Source organism: Anolis carolinensis, chromosome 5, assembly GCF_035594765.1.
Source record: "Anolis carolinensis isolate JA03-04 chromosome 5, rAnoCar3.1.pri, whole genome shotgun sequence".
NCBI lineage: Eukaryota > Metazoa > Chordata > Lepidosauria > Squamata > Dactyloidae > Anolis > Anolis carolinensis.
In genome coordinates this window covers 87,863,457-87,887,067 of record NC_085845.1, presented here as the reverse complement: position 1 = coordinate 87,887,067, position 23,611 = coordinate 87,863,457, and the positions used below count along the sequence as shown (strand labels likewise).

Sequence of the window (23,611 nt, the reverse complement as noted above, 5' to 3'; positions counted from 1 at the left end):
GGTTACTTAAGTGTAAGGGCAATGCGCTCAGTTTTTGATAAGAAAACTATTTCATTCACGCTTAAATAGTGGATGGTCCTGTTAAATCTTGGCAGTTTTATTGGTGGCATATATATTTTACCAAGATGTGATTGTTCAACCAAGGAAAGCAAATTAATATGTGGTTTCTTTTTTTTTCCTTCTCTTCCAGAACTGCAGGAAACAAAGACCTCTCAGTTTTATGCTCTTTCCCATCACCCCTTAGACTACAGGATATTAGTGATGGATGAAGATCAGGACCAGATCTATGTTGGCAGCAAAGATCACATTCTCTCTTTGAATATCAATAATATAAGCCAGGAGCCTCTGAGTGTAAGTTTGCAAAGTGATTTGGGAATCAACTAGAATGATTTCATTGCATGCTTTTTTTAAAGTCAAAAACAGTCTGTTTATTTCAGGCCCTTATTTCACTAAAGAGTTTTAGTTTTTTGGGTAATTTTAGCAAAACCATATGTTCAAGCAATATATAGCTTTCAGTGTAGAGACTTTTATCACACAAACCCACTATTCCACTGCAATCACTTTAAAATTGATACTGGATACATATTGGGTTGAATATCTTTGATATCACACCTCTCTTCATTAGTGCAATTAGTTTGATTTGACAATTTGTGGTTGTACTACTGTATTTCTTCACACCTTCATAATCCCACCTTCCCACGCTACTGCTTTTCCTTATTTTTTATTTTTATACTTAGCACAATTGCACAATTCCAGCATTTAGATATAAATATAAAATGGAAGTTGAAAATCCATTCTGGGAATAATGAGGAGAGGAGGAAGGTCTTGGGTCCTGATATTACTTTACTGCCAACATGCTGTCATAAAAATGAAAGGGACCCGTAGCACAAAGGTTGGACAAGAACATTGTGAGGTTAGGAAGTATTTACTTACACCTACATCAGTTTTTGAGCACAATGGCTCACTAAAGTGACTGAGCGGGGAAAGTCTTCTTAGTGGGGCTGCAATGTGGCACTGAAATGGCTAAACTGGAAGCTGCCCTGAGTCCCCTTTGGAGTGAGAAGAGCAGGGTAGAAATATAGTAAATAAATAAATAAAAGGCAAAATTGACTTTACAGCAACTTGAAAACATTTTTCTCCACTGCTTGTTTAAAACGGAGACTGCTAGAGATGAGTTGTTCATTGTTCTGAATCTGGGTGTGTACTTAATGAGGATTCTGCTGAAGCTGAGATGTTTATCTAGATATAACTAAACCTCTTGGGGGAACTTCAGCTGGAAGCTTAAGAGCGTATTTTCTTCTGAGACATCCTGCATTTCAGATTTGGCATCCAAAAAGAACTCCTTTGACCCCACCCTTCGTGATAAGATTTTAATACTTCCGACAGACTTTTAAAGAAATGAACAAAAACAATGGGGTGGGGGAGATCTTCTAAAAATTAGTCTATGTGGATTTCAGTTCAATTTGCAACAGACCAATGGTCAGAGTTCAGCTTCATACTTTTCAGAAATTTTCTAATTGGGAGGTCAGTTTTTCCAAGGAACCTTAGGTCATCAAAAGGGAGGTCCATGATTTTCTATTACTCTAATATATGTACAAAAAGGATGTCAAAGTGGCAGGAAATAAATAGTCCAACTTGTATTTTCATAACCTTTCCAGCATTGGTTGGGTGGACCATTACATTGTATGCTGAAAAGAACAGAGGATATTAAACTTTTTCAGCAGGAAAGGAATATAGGTTCATGTGGATATGGGGCAAGGTTTCTTGTGTGGTAGCGCCCCTTTTATGGAACCTCCGTTCTGAAGATTTCAACTCTAACCATCAACAGATTTTCTGTAAAACCACTTCCAAATATTTGAGATTACAACAGGAAAGCTCATAATACGATAAAATTTCTTGGAAAATCTTTTTGCCTTCCACTTAAGCAAATGGCTTGCAACTGAGCTCAGAGGGAGTGGCATATGATGGTAATCATTGGTAATCAACACATCCTGATTTTTTGACCTTGAGAGTCCTCACTCCACCATACTATTGAATTTTTAACATGTGTGTTGAATTATATTCCATTGTTGCAAAGTGTCAGGGAGACAGCTTGCTATAATGAAAGGCAAATGTGTGGTCTGCTTATGCTTGATTCATGCAGTCTACCCCACTGCTCCCATCATTATGGAGTAGGAAAGATGTCCAAATTATTAGAGAGCAGTATATCCAAGGACCTGTGTGCCTATCCAGTATGCTATTATTCAGCTTTAACTGCCATGGTTTCATGTGTTTTGGAATCCTGGGTTTTGAAGTAAGGCACTGGAGCACTCTGGCAGAGAATTCTAAATGCCCTCCCTAAACTACAAATCTCAGGATTTAATAGGCTGTGACCATCACAGTTTAAGTGGAATGAAAACGTTATAATTTTGTAATGTGATACAGTGTCTCATCACATGTTCTCATGCCCACTGAGAAGAAGGAATGTTATTGTTGCAGGATGGGTGCGTGAAATAATTTATAGTTTCCAAATCATGACTTGCCTGAATTGCCCAAGAAGCAAGCAAAAATATAGCAGAATCCTTTCACATTAAAAAAAATGCTTCAGCCTGTCTATCAGCAGCATCCAACTGCAAGCATCTGACCTTATCTACACACTGTTTTAGTTAACTCATGGATTCAGGTTTTCATCCAAAATATCTGGAAGCTTTAATCTTCACGATTGCAATATATACAAATGTACTACCAGGATACGCAGATCCACTTTCAAGCTTGTACTTAAAAATGGTCAGATTCTCAGATAGTCATATATAGCATAAACTGATATTCACACCAAGTCTGGAGGCCGGGCTGTGGCGCAGGCTGGTGAGCAGCCTGCTGCAATAAATCACTCTGACCATGAGGTCATGAGTTCGAGGCCAGCCTGTGGCGGGGTGAGCACCTGTCAATTAAAAAAATTAAAAATAGCCCCTGCTCGTTGCTGACCTAGCAACCCAAAAGATAGTTGCATCTATCAAGTAGGAAATAAGGTACCACTTATAAAGTGGGGTGGCAAATTTAACTAATTTACGACATTGGAATGAGGAAGTGCCGTCACAGTGGATGATGAAGCAGCTGCTCCCCCCTGTGGCCAGAATCGAATCACCTCAGGAGAAGGTTAAATTGCCTCTGCGTCTGTCTCTGTCTCGGTTCTATGTGTATATGGGCATTGAATGTTTGCCCTATATGTATATAATGTGATCCGCCCTGAGTCCCCTTCGGGGTGAGAAGGGCGGAATATAAATACTGTAAATAAATAAATAAAATAAGTCACGTAGGTGAGAGAAAGATGGAACCTTTCATCCCTCTTTTATAGCCATCTTCTGATAGATCATCAGTAAGGAACATTGGCTGATGCAACCCATTTGCAATACACCTTACATGGTTATGACTCACCCATTATCACATCCCTTTAGGTATTGCATCATGACAACCACCATCATTACCGAGGTGTTATCAGTATTCCACATGTTCACCATACAGTCTTTTTTTCTATGACTAGAAATGCTGTGCTATTTCTATCTAATAGTATCAGCTCTTTTAATAGCACTTTGCTTTCAGGTGAATTTGTGAAGAGTCCCTGCGATGACATGATGGGAATCCTTAATCCAGCTATCTAGAACCATAAGGATAACAAGATGGAAGCTTTGCTAGTGTACTATTAGCCCAATTGGCAAGGGCATGCACCAATCAGAAATGACATCAGTCATTAACTATAAAGTGCCATTTTTTAAAAATTTAGAATAGTTGTACTTTAATTATGTATCTGGGATGTGCTTTTTAAAAATGACCCCCATGCCAGCATAGTAGGTAGACGCTCCCTTCCTGGATTGGTTTCCTTGTTGAGAAAAAGTTCCCTAACAAAACAGGGCCTGAAAAAACTATTTCTATTACAAGTTTAGATTCTCCCAGATGGCATTGTAATTGCTGAAACAAGGTGGAAATAACCATTCCTGCCACCCCATCTGGCGTCTGTGCATTCAGTGTCACGTAATCTATTTAAACTATACTTTCCCCCTTTCTACACAGATCTTCTGGCCAGCATCAACAACCAAAGTTGACGAGTGCAAAATGGCTGGCAAGGATCCTACAGTAAGTATTTTATTTTTCCTTTTAATTAAATATTTGGCCACTGAGACAGAGCACCTCGGGTGCAGCCAAAAGCAACGTGGAAGAAGTGTATTTTTCTCCTCGTGCTGGGATAGCTGAACAATCCTACAAAATTTCTGAAACAAACAAGATATTTGCACAGCCTGGGCCCCTTTAGCAGTATCTGGAAAAACGAGAAGATTGCTTATGTTCAGGAAATTTTATCTTTTTTAAAAAATGTTTAAAACTAACCCTATTCTTTGATTACCTTGTTGTTGGTGATGGATATCATTAATAACACTTGGTCGGCATATCTCCTAGAGACTATATAGCAGACTGCTGAGCTCATGCTAATATAAGGGCCTGGACACAATCCCAGACGGTATATGCTGCCTTTTGAATGGAAAAAATAATCCTGTACATTCCAACAGCACTTACTGCATCATAAAGTGTCTTTTATTGGTTCAATAAAGCCACATTTTAAACAGATGCCTGAAAAAGAGCAGAACTTCCTTAAAGCAGGTAAATGCGGCACAGCAATTACTGGAGGTGAACCCAAAACCTTACAAAGAAAACATCTGTTGAGCCAATTACCTACTAAAATCTAAGCCTCAAAGTGATTCTTGGTCAAACAAACCAATCGCTTGTTTAATTGTTATGATTTAAATACATTTAGCGTCACCTTGGGCACTTCTTGGAAAGACCGTTAGGAAATTATCGGAGCAATAAGAGCAATAACGAATGATTTAACCTTTTCTCGCATGGCTCTGCTTTGAGGGGAAAGGCCTAATCCTGGTATCTCAGATCTTGGTTTGCCAATATTTGAATAAGGTAAACTGCATCTAATCTTAGTTAAATACTAGGGGTATTGTGTTGTACTATAATAAGAATTCATTTGAGCATGGATTTGTAATTAAAGAGGAGTGTACATATTAAATGCCTTTGCAATCTCCTCATATCTTTATCAAACTTTCTCAAGGGAAGAAAATACTTCACTTGCAAAGCATAAGAGTGTAGTATTTTTATTAAGATGTCACCTGTAATGGATTACAGTGGTTTTTGTTTAATTAAATTAGATAAAAAATGGTAGCATGGGGTTAGCTTCTTTTCACAGGCAACTATAGCAGTGTAATACGAGGGCTATCCAGAAAGTAGGTTACGTTTTGGATTTTAAAAAGGACAAAGTATAGGATAAATCATTTACCATATGCAACTGAAAGACACATCCCAAAATTACAATCTCATGTAATCCCCATTGAAATTTAGCCACGTTTCATATAGATAAATGAGTTTGAAAAGTACTGCCCCAGTAAATTTGCCACCTCTCTCCTCCATTTCCAACAATGGGGGTGTGCTTGGCAGCGCAGCGTTTTGGCTACGTTACAGGAAGGGAGAAGGGGGAAGAGCTGAGGACACAAGCGGGGAATTTACTGGGGCAGTACTTTTCAAACTCATTTATCTATATGAAACGTGGCTAAATTTAAATGGGGATTACATGAGATTGTAGTTTTGGGATGTGTCTTTCAGCTGCATATGGGAAATGATTTCTCCTATACTTTGTCCTTTTTAAAATCCAAAACGTAACCTACTTTCTGGATAGCCCTCGTATATCACGCCTACTACAGATTGGTATTGTCCATTACTATGCAAAATGTTGTTCTCTTACTTTTTTTAATTTGTTGCATATCATTTAGTGTAATCAGTTTAAAGGTTGTGGTATACTGTGCCTTTAAGCCATACTCTCCGCTTGTTACACCTGCAATGTATTTAAACTACTGATGGTATGGGATATAATGTGTGTGCAGCCAAAACCTCAGCAGTAGCCTTCCTGGTGCTTGAATAAACACTTTTACTACAGGACTCTGCTGGCTGATGAGTTTGTTATATACGAAGAATACTACATGGTGTCAGAAATGGGATGCAAACTTCCCCTGTGCTACAACCTGGAAGCTAGTGTCCCCAGAAAAGGAGTATTTAGACATAGAATCATTTTGTCCTCCTCCTCCCCTTGCTAGGCAAGGTAATAACAGCTGAGAACTGGAGACGGTGGGAACAGGCTTTTCAGTTATACAGTATCTTGCTGCAGCGGCATTTGAGAATATATCAAAGAAGCGGTGGATAACTATCCTGTTACATTATGTGGAAGAGGAAGGAGTTTCTTTATATAATACATTTGTTTTTGCCAAGGAGAACCCGAAAGCTATTTCAGAGGTTCTGGAACAGTTTAGGACTTATTTTCTTACCACGGAAGAATATTGTGTTTGAAAGATTTTGTTTCTGGAACTATATAGAGAGTCCTGTAGTAGTGGTGTTTATTCAAGCACCAGGAAGGCTACTGCATGAGAAAGAGTCCCAATTCAAAAAAATATTTCCAAGTGTGTTGTACCATCGACCACTGTTGAACCTTCCTCCTGGATGTAATGTAAATCAGGTGTCATAGTAAAATGGAATGTTACATAGAATGCTATGCCTTGATAAATGGTTTATCTGTATAGTAAATGTAAAGGCTTTCCCCTGACATTAAGTTTAGTTGTGTCCGATTCTGGGAGTTGGTGCTTATCTCCATTTCTAATCCGAAGAGCCGGTGTTGCCTGTAGACACCTCCAAGGTCATGTGGCCGGCATGATTGCATGGAGTGCCATTACCTTCCCGTCGGAGCGGTACCTATTGATCTATTCACATTTGCGTTTTTTTTTTGAACTGCTAGGTTGGCAGAAGCTAGGGCTAACAGCGGGTGCTTACTCCGCTTCCAGGATTCATATTGCCAACCTTTCAGCAGCTCAGTGGTTTAATCCGCTGAACCACTGTGGGCTCCTCTGTATACAAATCCTATTAATGTTAGTGTATGCTGCATATGGAGGTAGAATTGGGCCTTCCACAATGTCACAGCTGGAAAGGAATTAACTGTGTGTCAAGATCAGCAGCAGGCACTTCTCAAGGTACTGAACGACAGATTGAGCAAATGGGTGAATAAATGGCAAGCAGGAAAGCGTGAACATAGAACATATGTTTACATTTTCTGTATGCATGACTTTGAAAATCTTGACCCATTTTGAAAATATAGCTAGGTGTTTCATGTCTGCTAAAGCTAATGCTGTAGCTCTGTTGGGAGAAGCTGTCTAGACAAATGAGAAAAGGCCATTAATATTTTGTTCATGGCTTCCGCCACTGCAACAGTTGTAAAGCCAAGGGGAAACGAGAGGTTTTTGAGAATGTTTGCTTCAGGAACACTTTCCTTTCTCTTGTTTCCTATTATAATTCTTCTTATTTGCTGCTAAAGAGCTTGGATTTGTTGGCTATTACACAGTGAACCTAATAAGAAAACCTGTTAGTGGTTAGATTTTAATCAGTGACTAGATATCTTTTTATGAACTTTTGTTTTGATTTTTTTTTTTGTGTCAGGAGCAACTGGAGTTGCTTCTGGAGTGAGAGAATTGGCCGTCTGCAAGGACGTTGCCCAGGGGACGCTCGGATGTTTTGATGTTTTACCATCCTTGTGGGAGGCTTCTCTCATGTCCCCGCATAGAGCTGGAGCTGATAGAGGGAGCTCATCCATGCTCTCCCCAGGTGGGATTCGAACCTGGCAGCTTTCAGCAACCCAACCTTCAAGTCACGAGGCTTTTATCCCCTAGGCCACTGGAGGCTCCTATTTGTTTTGATAAAAGCCATCTAGTAGTAATAACTTTTTTTAGAGATCAGGATAATGGAATCATAGAGCTGGAAGGGAACAGGAGGACAATTCAGTCCACCCAATTGCCATGCAATCAAATCACTCCTGACTGATGGCCATTCAGTCTCTATTTAAAAACCTCCAGAGCAGGAGACTTCATCACACTTGGGAACAGCACATTCCACTATCGAACAACTCTAGAAAGCAGTAGCTTTTCTAGCCAGCCCAAGTATCTCTACATAGTTTATCAAGAAGAGCTCTCCCACATCTAATATTAAACTTGTGAGATTTCCACCCTTGAACTCTCCTTCTGACATCAACAGATCACACAGCGGGTTTATGTTCAATCTGGAGGGGAGCTAGCATGGCAGAATGTATTTATATGGGCTGGTGAAACATGAAGCCAGTGAAGTCTTACATAGGACTGGGGAAAAAAACATTCCATCAATGGCTTCAAAATTTCTCCAAATTTTACATCTGTACACCTTCAACCTGTAATCACATTAGGTAGACAATGAGGATTTTCTGTATACATAACCAAGCAAACAGCATTGTTCAATATGTTTGTAGAAAAATCTCAAGAATATGCTTTTCTCACAAGGCGGATGTTATGCTTGTAATATCTTAAAAGAAAACTTATAGCAACAGAGATTATGTCAGGAAAAACAGCTCTAGCTAAGGATAGCATATCTCCTCTGAATAAATGCCTCAAGAAGGTAATGGGCTGGATGAGAAAAAATGGGCTGGATGAATTGAGACAAAAACTTTCTTACCATCAAGGGTCCTAATCTGGGGATGGAGGCATTCCAACCAGTTCTGGATGGGGTTACACTCCCCTGAAAGATTTTTTGCAGCTTCGGAGTACTCCTGGATCCATCTCTCCAAATGTCTGCCAGGTAGATGCAATGGTCAGGAGTGCTTACTACCAGCTTTGGCTGATCCGCCAGCTGTGCCCCTTCCTAGATTTGAAGGACCTAAAGATGGTAGTGCATGCACTGGTAACGTCAAGGTTGGACTTCTGCAATGCGCTTCATATCTTTGTAGCAAGTTCGGAAACTCCAGTTGGTTCAAAATATGAGAGCCAGACTGGTTACAGAAACACCCAGGAACGAGTAAATTACACACATACTAAAATCACTCAACTAGCTGCCAATTAGTTTCCAGGCAAAGTACAAAGTGTTGGTTTGATCTTTAAAGCCCTCCATGGTTTGGGTCCAGGTTACCTACAGGATTGCCTTACAATCTGCCCAGCCAACCAGAACCCAACTGGCAATGTAACCCAGAGAGCCTTTTCATCAGCTGCCTTAAGACTAGAATCTCCTCCCGGAAGAAATCTGACAGTTAAATCAGCTACTGGAATTTAAGACACAATTGAAGACCCATCTCTTCCAGCAGGCCTACCCAGCCAGTTTTAATCATGAATTTTAAACTTGTGTAAATATTTTAATCATGCTTCTGTGTATTTTAATAGATGTATTCTGTATAAATATGTTTTAATATGTGTATTTTATATAACTGTGTGGTTTTAGCTATGTTGTAATCTGCTTCGAGCCATAAGGAGAGGCGGGTAAAAATATTATTATTGACTCAAAGACACAGTATGACACAGCAAACGAGATATACATGCTGGATTTCGTATCACAAAATCACAAGTCGAACACTTCAAGCATTCAGGACTGTGGGATATATTTTCGGATGATGTTCGCAGATAATAATAATAATAATAATAATAATAATAATAATAATAATAATAATAATAATAATCTTTATTCTTATACCCCGCCTACATCTCCCTGAAGGGACTTGGGGCAGCTTACATGGGGCAAAATCCCAGATCCCAGTAAGGTGGCCTTTTTCAGTTGTTGTTGTTATTATTATGTTCAGTAAATATCATTATGTCATTTGCTTATTCAGGCTTATTAATACCTGTTTTTGTTTTTTTCTGCAGCATGGTTGTGGCAATTTTGTCCGCGTCATACAGACTTTCAACCGTACTCACTTGTATGTGTGTGGGAGTGGGGCATTCAGTCCTGTATGTGCATATCTCAACAGGGGACGAAGATCTGAGGTACATCTTTTGACCATAAAAGCTTTATTACGTGTTTTTGAAGATTATTATTATAGAGTACATCAGAACTATTCTTAGGTATCCAAACCATATTGACACAAAAATTCTGGTTTTTATGTCTGAAAGGGCTTTGTGCTTGTGTCCTTTCTTATGCCATATAACAGAATACATTTGAAAGGATTAAGAATAAGAACAGAATGTGAAAATCTGCTCATACTTACATGTCATTGATGCTTATTGTATGGGGTGAGATTGCATGTATCCCTGATCCATGAATCTCATTCTTCCAGAAACACATCTCAGTGTAAACTATTCTTCAGTGCATGCATCATGTTCAATATGGTACATTATTAATTAGATTTTCCTGTGTGGCAGGTTTACTAAGAGCATTACAAGACAAACATTTTCCTGCTATTCAAAAGGGACATTTCTATATTGCACAATATCTAGTGCTCATCACCTTCCATATGTGCTTTGTGTAGACCCATAGTCAGAGTTTGAGTGGATGTGACCTGAGCATAATGAGGCTGGGCTGTATTAATGAAGCAAATCAACTACATCCCTCCCACCATACCACAAACCAGGGGAAGTGTAATATTTACTAATACATTTTGGATGCAACAGTTTTAGTTTATGCAGAACGTCTTCTTCATTCGCGTAGTCTCTTCGTGACCTCATGGACCAGTCCACACCAGAGCTCCCTGTCGGCCGTTGCCGCCCCCAGTTCCTTCAAGTTCATGCCAGTCACTTCAAGGATACTGTCCATCCATCTTGCCCTTGGTCGGCCTCTCTTCCTTTCTCCTTCCATTTTCCCCAGCATCATGATCTTTTCCAAGCTTTCCTGTCTTCTTATGATGTGGCCAAAATACTTCATCTTTGCTTCTAATATCCTTCCCTCCAGTGAGCAGTCGGGCATTATTTCTTGGAGTATGGACTGGTTGGATCTTCTTGCGGTTCAAGGCACTCTCAGGATTTTCCTCCAGCACCAAAGTTCAAAAGCATCTATCTTCCTTCGCTCAGCCTTCCTTATGGTCCAGCTCTCACATCCATAGGTTATGCAGAACGTACATTCACTATATATTCACTATTCACATTCACTATGTTTTACTCCTGGAAATAATAAAGCCAACGACTAATATATCCTTGCTCTCAGAAGAGAGGCCAAAGAAGTATTGGAGTGTCCAGGGTCCCATGAGAGCTTCATTGCTACATGCTTGCTACTCTGTGGTTGTTTGAGTGTTTGCTTTCTCTATTACAATCACAGTGCAGTGCTGTACAAAGCAGTAAATTGGGTTCAGTTATTCAATCCCTTTCTCCTTAACGCCTACAATTATTTTCACTCCTTTCTCAGTTATCTTATCTATTTACACAGTGCCATTACTGTACAAGCTTTAAGAGAATAACAAGAAAAATAGTTCCCTGTTCATGGGCTTATAATATAAAGACATGACACACAAGGAAAGAGGATGTCATTGTGGGAGAAACTGAAGTCCAGCAGGTCAGTACCAGTTGAGATGAAGAGAGAGCCTTTCATCTACTTCTGGGCCTTGACGTGATGGAGCTCCCATTTGTTTTCCCCATCTCTCTTGGCAAGATTTTTTTGCTATCGTCTTAGAGAGTATGACTTGCTTTAGGTAACTCGGTTTGTTACCATGCCTCAGCTGGGTTCAGTTCCCGGTTTCACAAAGTCATAGTCCAAACATCAAACCACACTATGCCATGGTGACTCAGTACACAGTACCTTCCTCAGCATTCTTTCAAAAATTGTCAGAAACAAAAATAGCGTTCCAATGGGAGATAAAAAATTTCAAAATATATCACTCTTTTCCCTGTTAAAATTTAAACTACTAAAGGTAATACATTCTGACCCATTTTAAAAACAAGCCTTGGAAATATTCATCAACAAACTCATGTGCAGAATAACCAGATTAATGTTTAAGTTTGTTGTCATACACATGGCATGGATGAATTTTTTTCAGAAAAGAATGCTGGATTTCAAGAAAAGGCGAATATATGGTGTTCTTAAATTGCAAAAGAAAGATTGGCTTCAGCAAGGTTGTGTCTTTAGCTGCATGCCTAAGATCAATTGATCAAATAAACTGCCATTTCAGCTGTCTGGAATCTATTAGACACTTGACTACAAGCTTCATGCTTTCATTGCTGTTACTGTGCAGACCAGCAATAGCAAAGACCATTCAAGTGTAGGGATTTAACGTAAGCCCCTTCCCTTACCTATTGCATTGATATGTGGACATTAGCCAAACACAATGCATCTATTTTTGGCCATTCCAGTTACAAAGCTAATGGGAAATTATGCTCTTTATCAAAAAAATTATGCTCTTTATCAAAAAAAGTAATGCTGGCTCTATTTGGCTTTCCATCCTGTCATCCTTTTGTCAAAGAAATTGTATATTTTTGCAGGTAAAACAGGAAAGAAAAGGAAATTATTATATAATTTTATATTATCTCCCCCACCCTATGAGGTCAGGATTGTGTGGAGCCAGAAAACACTCATCTGAATATCAATTGACATCAAACTTTTAAAATTCGAAGCTGGGCTAGAATAAGTGAGATGTTATTATTTAAATCAACGTATTATCGCAAAATGGTGACAGGGGACACAGTTTTACCAATGCTGGTGTCCTTGTTATGGAGCATGTTTCTAAAATAAAATGTTGAAAATCACTTTGGAAGCACATATTAAAATAATAAATCACATTTACATATAACTTCCATAAAATTTGGGAATGGCCATCACTTTTTTGAAACAAGAATTAGATAAAGGAAAAATGTCTTATAATTCTTGAACAGGTTCTTTGATGAAACAAACATGTGGCAAAGGATGTTGTTATTATTATTATTATTATTACATAACAACACATCACCTATGTATATTACATCCAAGTGTCTGGGATTTGTCTCTGAATATTGGGCTCTTCCCAAGGGCCTAGGATATCTCAAATTTATTGTTGTTATTATTATTATTATTATTATTATTATTATTATTATTATTATTATTATTTATTATTATTATTATTATTATTATTAGTTTTGTAATATTATATTTATTTATACCCAACTTTTCCCCTCTACAGCGAGGCTTAAAGCAGCTGCCTATACAACCAATTTTATACAATTTGCAACCCCAAAATATACAAACATTAAAATAGAATTAAATATTAAAGTTATTAAGAATAAACATTCAAAATTGTTAAAAAGTGTGTCATCAACATGAAATGTTTGGAAAGCTCTGCTTAGACATCGGAAATCATTGTCAACAATAATAGCTAGGACTGTCCCGAGAAGAAATATATCTGATATTAGCCTTTATGGTTGAACAAAACCTCTGTTTTATATGTGGAATGTAGGGTTGCTTTTGCCAACTCTAAAGAAACTCCCTGATTAATTTTGTCCATTTCTTCATACAAGGCACCATCTCATTAAGACAAGCGAAGCTGAAATTCACCTTCAACCATTTCTGCAGATTGAATCTTCTTTCTGTGTTACAGGAGCAAGTTTTCAAGATCGATTCCAAATGTGAATCTGGAAAGGGACGCTGCTCTTTCAACCCTAATGTGAATACTGTCTCTGTTATGATCAGTAAGTGAAACAGCCACGTTTTCTCCAAGATTAAATCATTAGGTGCAGAGAGCGAAATGAGAGGGTGCTGCAAGTTAATTGAGCCAAGAAATTAGAAAGGAAAATGTAAAAAATTATCTGTCAGTGACTGTCTAGTACTTGTTGTTCTTGCATCAGTTCAGAGAATTGGGCTATATAGCTCATCTAATAATGTATTTCCATTATGGTAGGCTTAAGTCCACAAGAAAGTATTTTCTAAGTTAAGTATTTAATAAGTTTTAACATTCTTTGGCTCTCTAATGGTAAATATAAGTATACAGCAGATCTTTCCAGTCCCTAGATGTGTTGTGTGAAAAATGTGACACATCTAGGTTGCTATTCAAGTGTAGGTACTGTTATAATCTTTATAATTTACACAGTTTGTTGATTGAGTTGCAGTAAATGTCACTGAATGTATAAGTTAATAAGTAAGAAAAGAAAATCTGTTGACAATGATGCTTGTAATGAACCACATGGAGTGGCTATAGAGCAAAACTACACAAGAATTGACTGTAGTATAAAAGTGTAAAGGAAAAAAAACCCAAATCTCGTTTATATAGTAAAGGTTATTTGAAACTTATATATATTATACATTATTTAGTAATACCAGTATATATATTGTATGAAACTCTTAGAAGCGATCACACAATCTTTGCTACCTGATAACTCCCTGACCAAAGGATTTCTGAGGTGTTGGAGATCAGAGTAGTGGGAAAATACTTCTGCCTTGCTCTTTCTAATGCAGTGTGTCTTGAGATCTTTCCGGGTCCTGCCACAACAGTTTTTCCCAAGGTATCTTGTGAATGGAAACAATCATATCCCAGTCTCTGGTCTCTAGCACTTCAGAAACACACTTCAGCTGAAGTGCTGCCAGACTGCAAAGGTAACTTTTAAGGATTATGTTTAGCTGTTCATGCCTGTAAGCATGAAACCCCAACAGTTACTGACTGCTAAACAGAAGCCCCACCTGCTGCCAAAAGGCAAACTCATGAGGTATGGGCAGGTAGCTGAAAATCCCTATGTAGGAAGCCAGCATTGGTTGAGTTCATTTGCCTTCCCAGGCTGCTGTCATGTGTTGTGGGGCAGATCTAGAGGCAGAATTGCCTCTCCACCCATCTTCCTTTTCATAATCGTTATATAAAGCTGGTAGGCACCATGGTGGACTTCCATAACAGTCTCTCTAGGTCTTGTGACTTGGTGGGGGGGAGGAGGCTATAAAAAGGGGGCTCCCCTTAGGGTTAGAAAGAGGATTTCTCACTCTTAAAATTCTTCAGGTTTGGGATCTCCCTCAGGATGACTTTCCATTTAAGCTCGATTGAGGTGTCCACTCAGTATTTTGGGTGGCCCTCAGTATTTATGTTGCTAGTACAAGGATTGTCTTTGGAGTTGGTCAAAGGGAGTTACACCTGTCCGAAGGACATTACCCACTAGGTGACTGATAACAAAAATGGTTATATCCTTATAAGTTCTCCCAGAAGTTATCGTAAATAAATAAATAGATCAGCAAATGGCTATTTAGCTCCATGTTCTTGTGTCTGGCCCCTTTATTTCATGGTGGGAATTCAATGTTAGCCATTGTCATCTTTCTGTGACACAACTAATTTCATTTCTATGCAGGAGATAATTCCTCACTTCCAATTTAGTCCAAATTGGACAGATTCAAATTTTTGAACTGGTTTATCCAGCATTCAGAGTAACCATCTCTTAGAATCACAGCTTTGGAAGAGACCTCATGAGCCATCCAGTCCAATCCCTTGCCAAGAAGCAGGAATATTTGAATTCAAAGCACCTCCGACAGATGGCTATCCAGCCTCTGCTTAAAAGCCTCTAAAAAGTAACCTCCTTCTTTTAGTTAAATGTTGTATGCCTCACAGAGTGGAGGTCAGTTTTTAAATTTTCATCTTTTAGAACATACCATCACATTAAAAACTAGCCACCACCAATTTTCCAAAATAAGGAATTAAAATACAATGAGATCATTGTTACTGCAGAGCTCTTATCTGTGGTTCCACTTAACTGCACCTAAAGAAAAATTGTCTCTCTACAAATTTTCTGGGTTCTCCAGGAGGTGGTATAGTATGCTTCCCCCAGAAGTAACTTGTACATTTGCATTGGAGAACCTAGCAAACCTCTAGACCCTCCAACAAAAGTCTATGGTACTCTGGGACTGAACATCAGATGTTTTAATAACATTTGGTCATATCTGCAGCTTCATATACCTGTGTTCCAGGCAGGAACGTATCCTCCACAAATATAGTGGTAATTTTGTTTTGGAATGGAAATGATTTTTTTTGCAGGAAAGGCAGACCACTCCATAGGTTGAATATTGCCCTGAATTTATTTCTTTATTTTCATTTATTCCAGCCTTTGTGGTCCTCCAGTTCACATTCAGTGTGATGCCAAGTGTCTGACTTGAAATGGCTGTTTGCACATACTGTACTATTCTCACATAACCTGCGTATATTCTTGAAAGTGCTGCAGTGCCAGCTCACTTATTTTCCATAGGCACAGGGTCTCAGGCTTATTGCATCTTCTTTTCAACCAGGCAGTGATTCCAACCACTCGAATTATGACTCCATGCATAATCCCATGTTCACTTAGCCAGCGGCACAGCTTCCTTGTGTCTCTTGCCAAGAAGAAAAGTAACCATAGCCATTGTCCAGATTTCTCTCAGGCTTACAATTTTGTACAACAAAGGGAAGGATGCCATTGACCTTAGTTTACACTTTTTGGATTTTGCAGCAGCTGGAAAGAAACTATAAAGACTGTTTAGCACTGTAGTTCCAGCATGGCATGACTGAGCGCCTGGATCCTTCTGCTCCCAAAATCAACAGGTGCTTGGCAGCTGGGAGAGGATTGTTTATTCTGTTCCCAGATAAATGTTTCAAAAAAGTGTGGCAGTTCGAAAGAGGACTACTCAACAGTGATTCCTGTCAATTTCCCAACAAATAGTGTGATAAAATCAGGTTATAACTTTTGTAGAAAGGGTATTCTAAAATAAGCATATTTATTTTTTGAAGAACTAGAGATAAGGGAAGGTTGTAAGAAGAAGAAAAATTAAGCAAAGTCCCAAAAGTTTGTTGGGAACAGCATGTATTATGCAAATCCTAAATCAAATCACACTTTAATGTTGGCTTTCCACATGAGATTTAAAAGCACACACTCGCACAGTGCAGAAATTCTCTGTTTTCAAATTTTGTACACTCTGTATATTTATGGATACACTACCAGCATATGGGGCCTCTGGTGGCACAGTGTGTTAAAGCGCTGAGCTGCTGAACTTGCAGACCGAAAGGTCCCAGGTTCAAATCCCGGGAGCGGAATGAGCGCCCATTGTTAGCCCCAGCTCCTGTCAACCTAGCAGTTTGAAAACAAGCAAAAGTGAGTAGATCAATAGGTACCGCTCCGGCGGGAAGGTAACAGTGCTCCATGCAATCATGCCGGCCACATGACCTTGGAGGTGTCTACGGACAATGTTGGCTCTTCGGCTTAGAAATGGAGATGAGCACCAACCTCCAGAGTTGGTCACGACTGGACTTAACGTCAGGGGAAACCTTTACCTTTACCTTTTACCAGCATATAACTTTCCATGAAGTCCATAGAAATATACCTAACAGACAATTTTTTTGCAAATTGACATTTATCTTTGGGAGAAACAATATAATTTCCTCTATGTCTAAATTTTCCCCTCACCTTTCTTGCTGTTTGAATTTTGTGTATATGTTAACCAGGATTGCTCACAGTCTGAGTTTAAAATACTGTGCATTATTTCCCTTCTCTTTTCTCTTTAACAATGAATGATTTGTCTTCTGGAGCTATTGCATCTGTGAGTTTCCAAAAGCAGATATAGATCAAGGATGTCCTAAAAAATTGGTAGCAAGTGTGAGCTGGTTACTGGTCTCACTAAGGCTCCTTCTACATTGCCATATAATCCAGATTATCAAAACTGATAATTCAGATTATCCATTTTGAACTCGATTATATGAGCCTACACTGCCATATAATCCAGTTCAAATCAGATCATCTGGATTTTGTATAGCAGTGTAGAAGGGGCCTAAGACAAATTGTTTGGATTAAATGTAAAAGGAAGTGGAGCTGACAAACCATTAGTGCCTAATTAGACAAATAGTCTTTAGGAATATTTAAGATATAACTAATAAAGCTGGAATGAAAGAAGGGAGAAAGGAGGTGGAAGAAAGAAAAGGGAGGGAAGGAAGGGGGAAAGGAAAAAGAGAAAGATACAGGAAGAGAGAATGAAAGAAAAAATAAAGAGAAGAGAAAGAAAAATGAGAGAACGGAAAATAAAAGAAAGAAAAGGGATGGAAGGGAAGAGTGTGTCCTTCATTTTGAATATTGTATTGTTCTTTCATGGTTTTTGCACTGCACATAAGATATGTGCAATGTGTATCCTAATTCATTATTTTCAACTATAGTCCACTTCCCACCCCAACAGTCTGAGGGACAGTGAACCGACCCTCTGCTCAAAAAATTTGAGGTCCCTGACCTAAATGTTCTGATATATTTCTTAAAATATTAATTTTAAGGACAGGAAGGTTTTCTGCTGAAGATGGAAGCTTACCAAGACTGACAAATCATTACAGTAGAGTCTCACTTATCCAACATAAACAGGCCGGCAGAACGTTGGATAAGCGAATATGTTGGATAATAAGGAGGCATTAAGGAAAAGCCTATTCAACATCAAATTAGGTTATGATTTTACAAATTCAGCACCAAGACATCATGTTATACAACAAATTAGACAGAAAAAGTAGTTCAATACGCAGTAATGTTATGTTGTAATTACTGTATTTACAAATTTAGCACCAAAATATCACGATATATTGAAAACATCGACTACAAAATGCATTGGATAATCCAGAACGTTGGATAAGCGAGTGTTGGATAAGTAAGACTCTACTGTATTTACAAAGAGGCTGTTTTACTTGCACCAGATCTCAGAAATTGTAGGGACTAGTTTTAAATACAGACCTGTTGCACTGCTCATTTTGTGTCTGGATGAGGAATTAATTTTGTTAAGCAAGATCTACCCAGTTTCTACACACCCTTAATCAACATGGAAGCTGATGCAATTTGTTTTCCAAGGTCTGTTCATTTTCAAGTTTGCAATGCCCCCCCCCATGAAATGAAGAAAATACACTTTGCAAACATTGCTAAAATGCTCATTTTTATCAATGAAACATGTACCTATGAATAAATCCCATTTGAAAACGAACCCAAGAAAATGGATGATACTTTAAATCCGCATGGAACTAACACATAGCGGAGTTAGAGAAACATACCATGATCTCATGGTTCTGAAGAAAACTTCATCCTCCAGCTGCTGCCCTGCATTTCTGTAACAGGTTTCATTCTGTTGATGTTGAAAGAGAGGTTTATTAAAGGCCAAACATTGTGCGTGACATGGTGCATGATCTGTAGGCACTGAGTTCATGACCTTGTCAACATTCAACTAAACTGGATTTTAGTGGTCTTGTGGATGAACTGGCATTTATTTGTTGCTGGAGGGCACTTTGCAACATCAGTAAAAGAATGCCATTAAGGATAGTTAGGTTAGCTACTCCTTTACAACATCATGAGTGAGGTTTTTTTTTTTTTTTTTTAGGGAAGGTAATGGTTTCCTTCTCAGAACTGCCTTACCAACCTACAGGATTTGTATTGTTGGACCCAGATGGGAGTAGGAGGAAGTCTATAATTCATACCTATCTACAGTTTGCATACTTTGTGATATATGAGCTAAATTCTTCAATGCAAGACAATTTAGTCCCATAATTCCATTATTACAAGTGAAGGTTGGAGGCTTGAAAATGGGAAAAAAATGTGCTTTGGCTGAAACTTAAAATATTCAGCTTTTTGTGTACATTGTCTTCAGTCATGTTCAATAACCTGTTTAAACTTGAAGAAGACCAGGCCATGTTGTCATTAACAAGAAAGCTGTTGGTTTTGACAGGTTCAGAATAACCTTTGTGACTATCTGTGATACATGAGAGGAAACAAGGAAAATTTAGAAAGACTCCTTTTCTTATTTTGATGGCATATGTCATGAGTGATCATAGGAACACATGAAGAGCTATGCTGGATCAGGTCTATCTACTTCAGCGTTCTTGTCCACAGAAGCTAACCAGGTGCACATGGGAAGTTTGCAAACATGCAATAAGGAAAATAGCACTCTCTCATTCATGTTATCTAGCGACAAGTTGTTGGAAGACTTTGGCCACTGATATTGGAGGCAATATATAGTAATCATAACTAGAATTTATTGATCAGTCTGTTCTAAAGCCATCCAAGAAAACAAGCCTGCTCCCTCCTCCCTATGGCTTCCCCTCACATATTTATACATGGCCACCATGTCTCCTCTCAGCCTTCTCTTTTGCAAGCTAAACATGCCCAGCTCTTTTGTACTTCCCTGGAAGGTGTATAGCATGGGGGGTGTACCAGTTCTAGATGGTGACAGGTTAAGAATGGAGCGGGAGCACGTGCTGCCCTACTTCTTGATGTACAAATACGGGGTGGTGGTGTCAGTGTGGACTTGGACCACTTAGCCCTACATGTCAGGGGCCACTCCACCAGGGCTGTCGCCACTTCAGCAACATTGCCATTGCATGACACCTGTTGAGCAGCTACCTGGCCCACCCCACTCACCTTGAACGTTCTCTCCAAGCTACAGGCAGCCTTCACCAGAGTGGTCCTCTTTTCAGCAGTACTATGATGCCCACCAGCTAAGATCTGTAGCTTGCTAATCTACCATATGTAGATGAAACCTTCTGTCAACCATTGAACAAAAGGCACAAAGAAAAGATGTAGTAGTCATGGGCTATTTCAACTATCCTGATATTTTCTGGAAAACAAACTCAGCAAAGAGTACAAAGTCCAACAAATTCCTTGCTTGCCTTGCAGACAGTTTTATGGTCCAGAAAGTAGAAGAGGCAACAAAGCTATTGGCTACTCTCGATCTCATCCTAACAAATGTTGAGGACCTGATCAGTGCAGTCAAAGTGATTGAATCCTTAGGGGCAAGTGACCATGTGCTCCTTCAGTTTGCGATACAAAGGAGGGCTGAAACTAATACAAGTCAAACCTGCATCCTGGACTTAGGAGAGCTGACTTTCAAAAAATGAAGGAAATACTGAGCTGCATTCCATGGAAATTTTTCAAGAGTGAAATACTCAAGGTGCAATTGCAAACAGTGCCAACAAAGAGAAAAAAAATGTCTAAAAAAAACCCAGAATGGATGTCCAAAGAACTTCTAACTGGGCTCAGACTCAAAAGAGACATACACGAGAAGTGCAAAAGGGGAGAAATCACCAAAGAAGAATTCAAATGAATAACCAACTCCTGTAGGGAAAATGTTCGCAAGGCTAAAGGACAAAATGAGCTCAGGCTTGTCAGGGACATTAAGAACAATAAAAAGGGCTGCTGTCAGTGATGCTTTTACTGCTTCTTGGTGAGGGTTGGACTGGATGGCCTATGAGGTCTCTTCCAACTCTATGATTCTATGATTTCACAGAGACCACAAAGAAGGAATGGTTGCTTACCTGTAACCGTGTTTCTCCGAGTGGTCATCTGTGAAATTCTCACATCCCCACCCGTCCGCCCTACTGACTGTCATGCCTTATTCTCTCAGCCACTGTCCTGCAGTGGGGGAACTGAGGCTGTACCCCCTTCCATGGGCTAAATGCCTTCTAGAGAAGGTGGGCAGGCCTATAGCCAGCAGCTGGAAAAGCTTTCCATACGGTTCTGAGCCTTCTTCACAGGCACACCAACTACCATATGTGCGAATTTCACAGATGACCACTTGAAGAAACCTGGTTATAGGTAAACAACCATTCTTTCTTGAGACTTAGGTTGCATCTAGAAGTAATGCAGTTCTTACTTGAAATGCCAAGGCCCAATGCTATGGAATCCTGAGCTTCGTGGTTTTGATAAGGCACCAACACCCTTTGGCAGAGAAGGCTGAAGACCTTCTAAAACCAGAAATTTTATGACTCCATAACCTTATAATAAACTTTATTTTTTTATCCCGCCACCATCTCCCCGAAGGGACCCGGGGTGGCTTACATAGGGACAAGCCCAAACAACAACATAGCATAACATTAGAAACACAGTAATTAAACAGTAATTTAAAACAATTAAAGCACAAGATATACAACATAATATGAACAATTACTTTAAAAACCTGAGCATCCATTGCTACACACGGCAAAGGATGACTAACCTTGAGCCATGGCAATTAAAGTGGTGCCAAATTGCATTAATTCTACAGTATAATAGATGGAACCCTAATGGCTTTTAAATTCTGGAGTACTTTTCCTAAGGGAGCTTGTTTTGCTTCTGCTTTAATAACTTCAATTGAGTTGATGAAAACCTTTTTTAAAGCCGTTTGGCAGTGCTTCATTGCTTTGCTGAATGTGGTCTTTAATTTTTGTTGTATTTTATTGGTTTGTGCTGCTGTCTACTTGCTTATTTATTATACCATGATATTGGTTTGGAAGTGTCAATACACTGCTTTATTTGGTCATCTAGTATCTTGCTGTCCAGTTAAGTTATAAATGCTTTAAGTAAAATAAACACACAAAATGCACCAATATTAGAATGTTTCTCATTCTGTAGATGTCATGGCATAGACTTAGCATGAAACAGTTTCCATCAGATGCTTCTCATATGGCCCCTATTTTCTAGAATCTGACATTTTATGTACCTATAGCCATCTGCAGTGAAACAAGGACAAATGGCTTCTTAATCCCATCCCCTCTATTCTTAATAGCAGCTGTTCTGTCCAAGTCATCTTCCTATTATTCATCTTGACTGTTTACTTCTATTTGTATATCTCTTGCCTTTTTTGCAAAGTTGAAGGGAACATGAAAAGTTGCACCCACATCTATCCATATATGCTAGCAGCTTAAATATGATTTGCTTGTTGAGTCAAATGGTGGAGACCTATTGTGGTGGTGTTGACTTTCAGAAAGGCTTTGCCACTCAATTTATATTCAGCTCCAGACCAAGGATGGAGAACCTTTGGCTCCTCAGACATTTTTTTGTTTATAAGCTCCAACCATCATAGCCAGTAGGAAGAATTATAACTATTGTCCAAAATATATGATGGACCAAAGGTTCACCTTCAACACTCTTGATTGTATGAAGTCAAAATAGGTCATGATTTTAGTTTGCTATGATGCCTTTTATGCTTCTAGTTAAACTATTTTCGGGTTTCTTTTTTCTTATGTGGGTACTTTCATAATGGATACAAATTAGGATCTCATTCTTTTTTCCCTTTAGGAAATAAAATTGGACTCTTGGTGTTGTTTTTTCCGACTTATGGAGTTGTCTCCTAGTAGCTTCAACCACTAAATGACATCCCAATCATAAAGTTTTCTCCACATTTGTGGTTAGGCTTTCCTATTTAATTATATGATTCCACTAAGCTTTCCATCGAAATGGAATGCTCTGTTGCAAACCTGGTGTTTTTTAATCATGATTCAGAGGAAATCCCACTCTGCACCCACTTGTTACAGAATTAGAAAATGGGCACGCATCAAACAGAAATAGGCTGCTAAAAATGAATTTTCCCCCAAAAGGCACATTCACTTTTTCCTCTCTTCCACTTTCTGCAGATGAAGAACTATTTTCAGGAATGTATATCGATTTCATGGGAACTGATGCTGCCATTTTTCGCAGTTTAACCCGACGAAATGCTGTGAGAACTGATCAGCACAACTCCAAGTGGCTAAGTGGTAAGGTTACCATATATAATAACTGTGGCTTTACTACAAAACAGTATTGAAAAAAAGTTGAAAAAGAAAGTTTTGCTTTCTGGTTTTTTTTTTTACTCTTTAAGAATAGGATTTTCCTAAATAGGCCCAAACAAAAGCATATACAGTGTTCCCCCACTTATCACTGGGGTTAGGTTCCAGGACCACCCGCAATAAGTGAAAATCCGCAAAGTAGGGATGCTATATTTATTTTAATATTTATACATTATTTTAGTAGTTATACACTATATTAAGTCTTTATCATCCAATAAATTGGTTGATAAATCGCCTCCCGTTGCCGCTTGGGCTCCTTTTCTCTCCCTTTGGCTCCTCCTTCCTTCCTTCCTTAGGCTGTAAATTGAAATTTTTTTATGATTAATA

At 38.8% G+C, this 23,611-nt stretch overlaps 1 protein-coding gene across 4 annotated transcripts in view; it reads left to right on the top strand.

Annotated features, from left to right (window-relative positions):
• sema3c (semaphorin 3C) overlaps positions 1-23,611 on the top strand; it is a 308,538-nt gene that overhangs the window by 236,621 nt on the left and 48,306 nt on the right. For all 4 annotated transcript variants that reach the window (XM_062981734.1, XM_008111511.3, XM_062981736.1 and 1 more), the window contains 5 exons: positions 191-351; positions 4,048-4,110; positions 9,726-9,845; positions 13,355-13,445; positions 23,093-23,212. In XM_062981734.1, coding sequence (XP_062837804.1) covers positions 262-351; positions 4,048-4,110; positions 9,726-9,845; positions 13,355-13,445; positions 23,093-23,212 — 484 coding nt within the window. In that variant the 5' untranslated portion in view covers positions 191-261. The remainder of the gene's footprint in view (positions 1-190; positions 352-4,047; positions 4,111-9,725; positions 9,846-13,354; positions 13,446-23,092; positions 23,213-23,611) is intronic.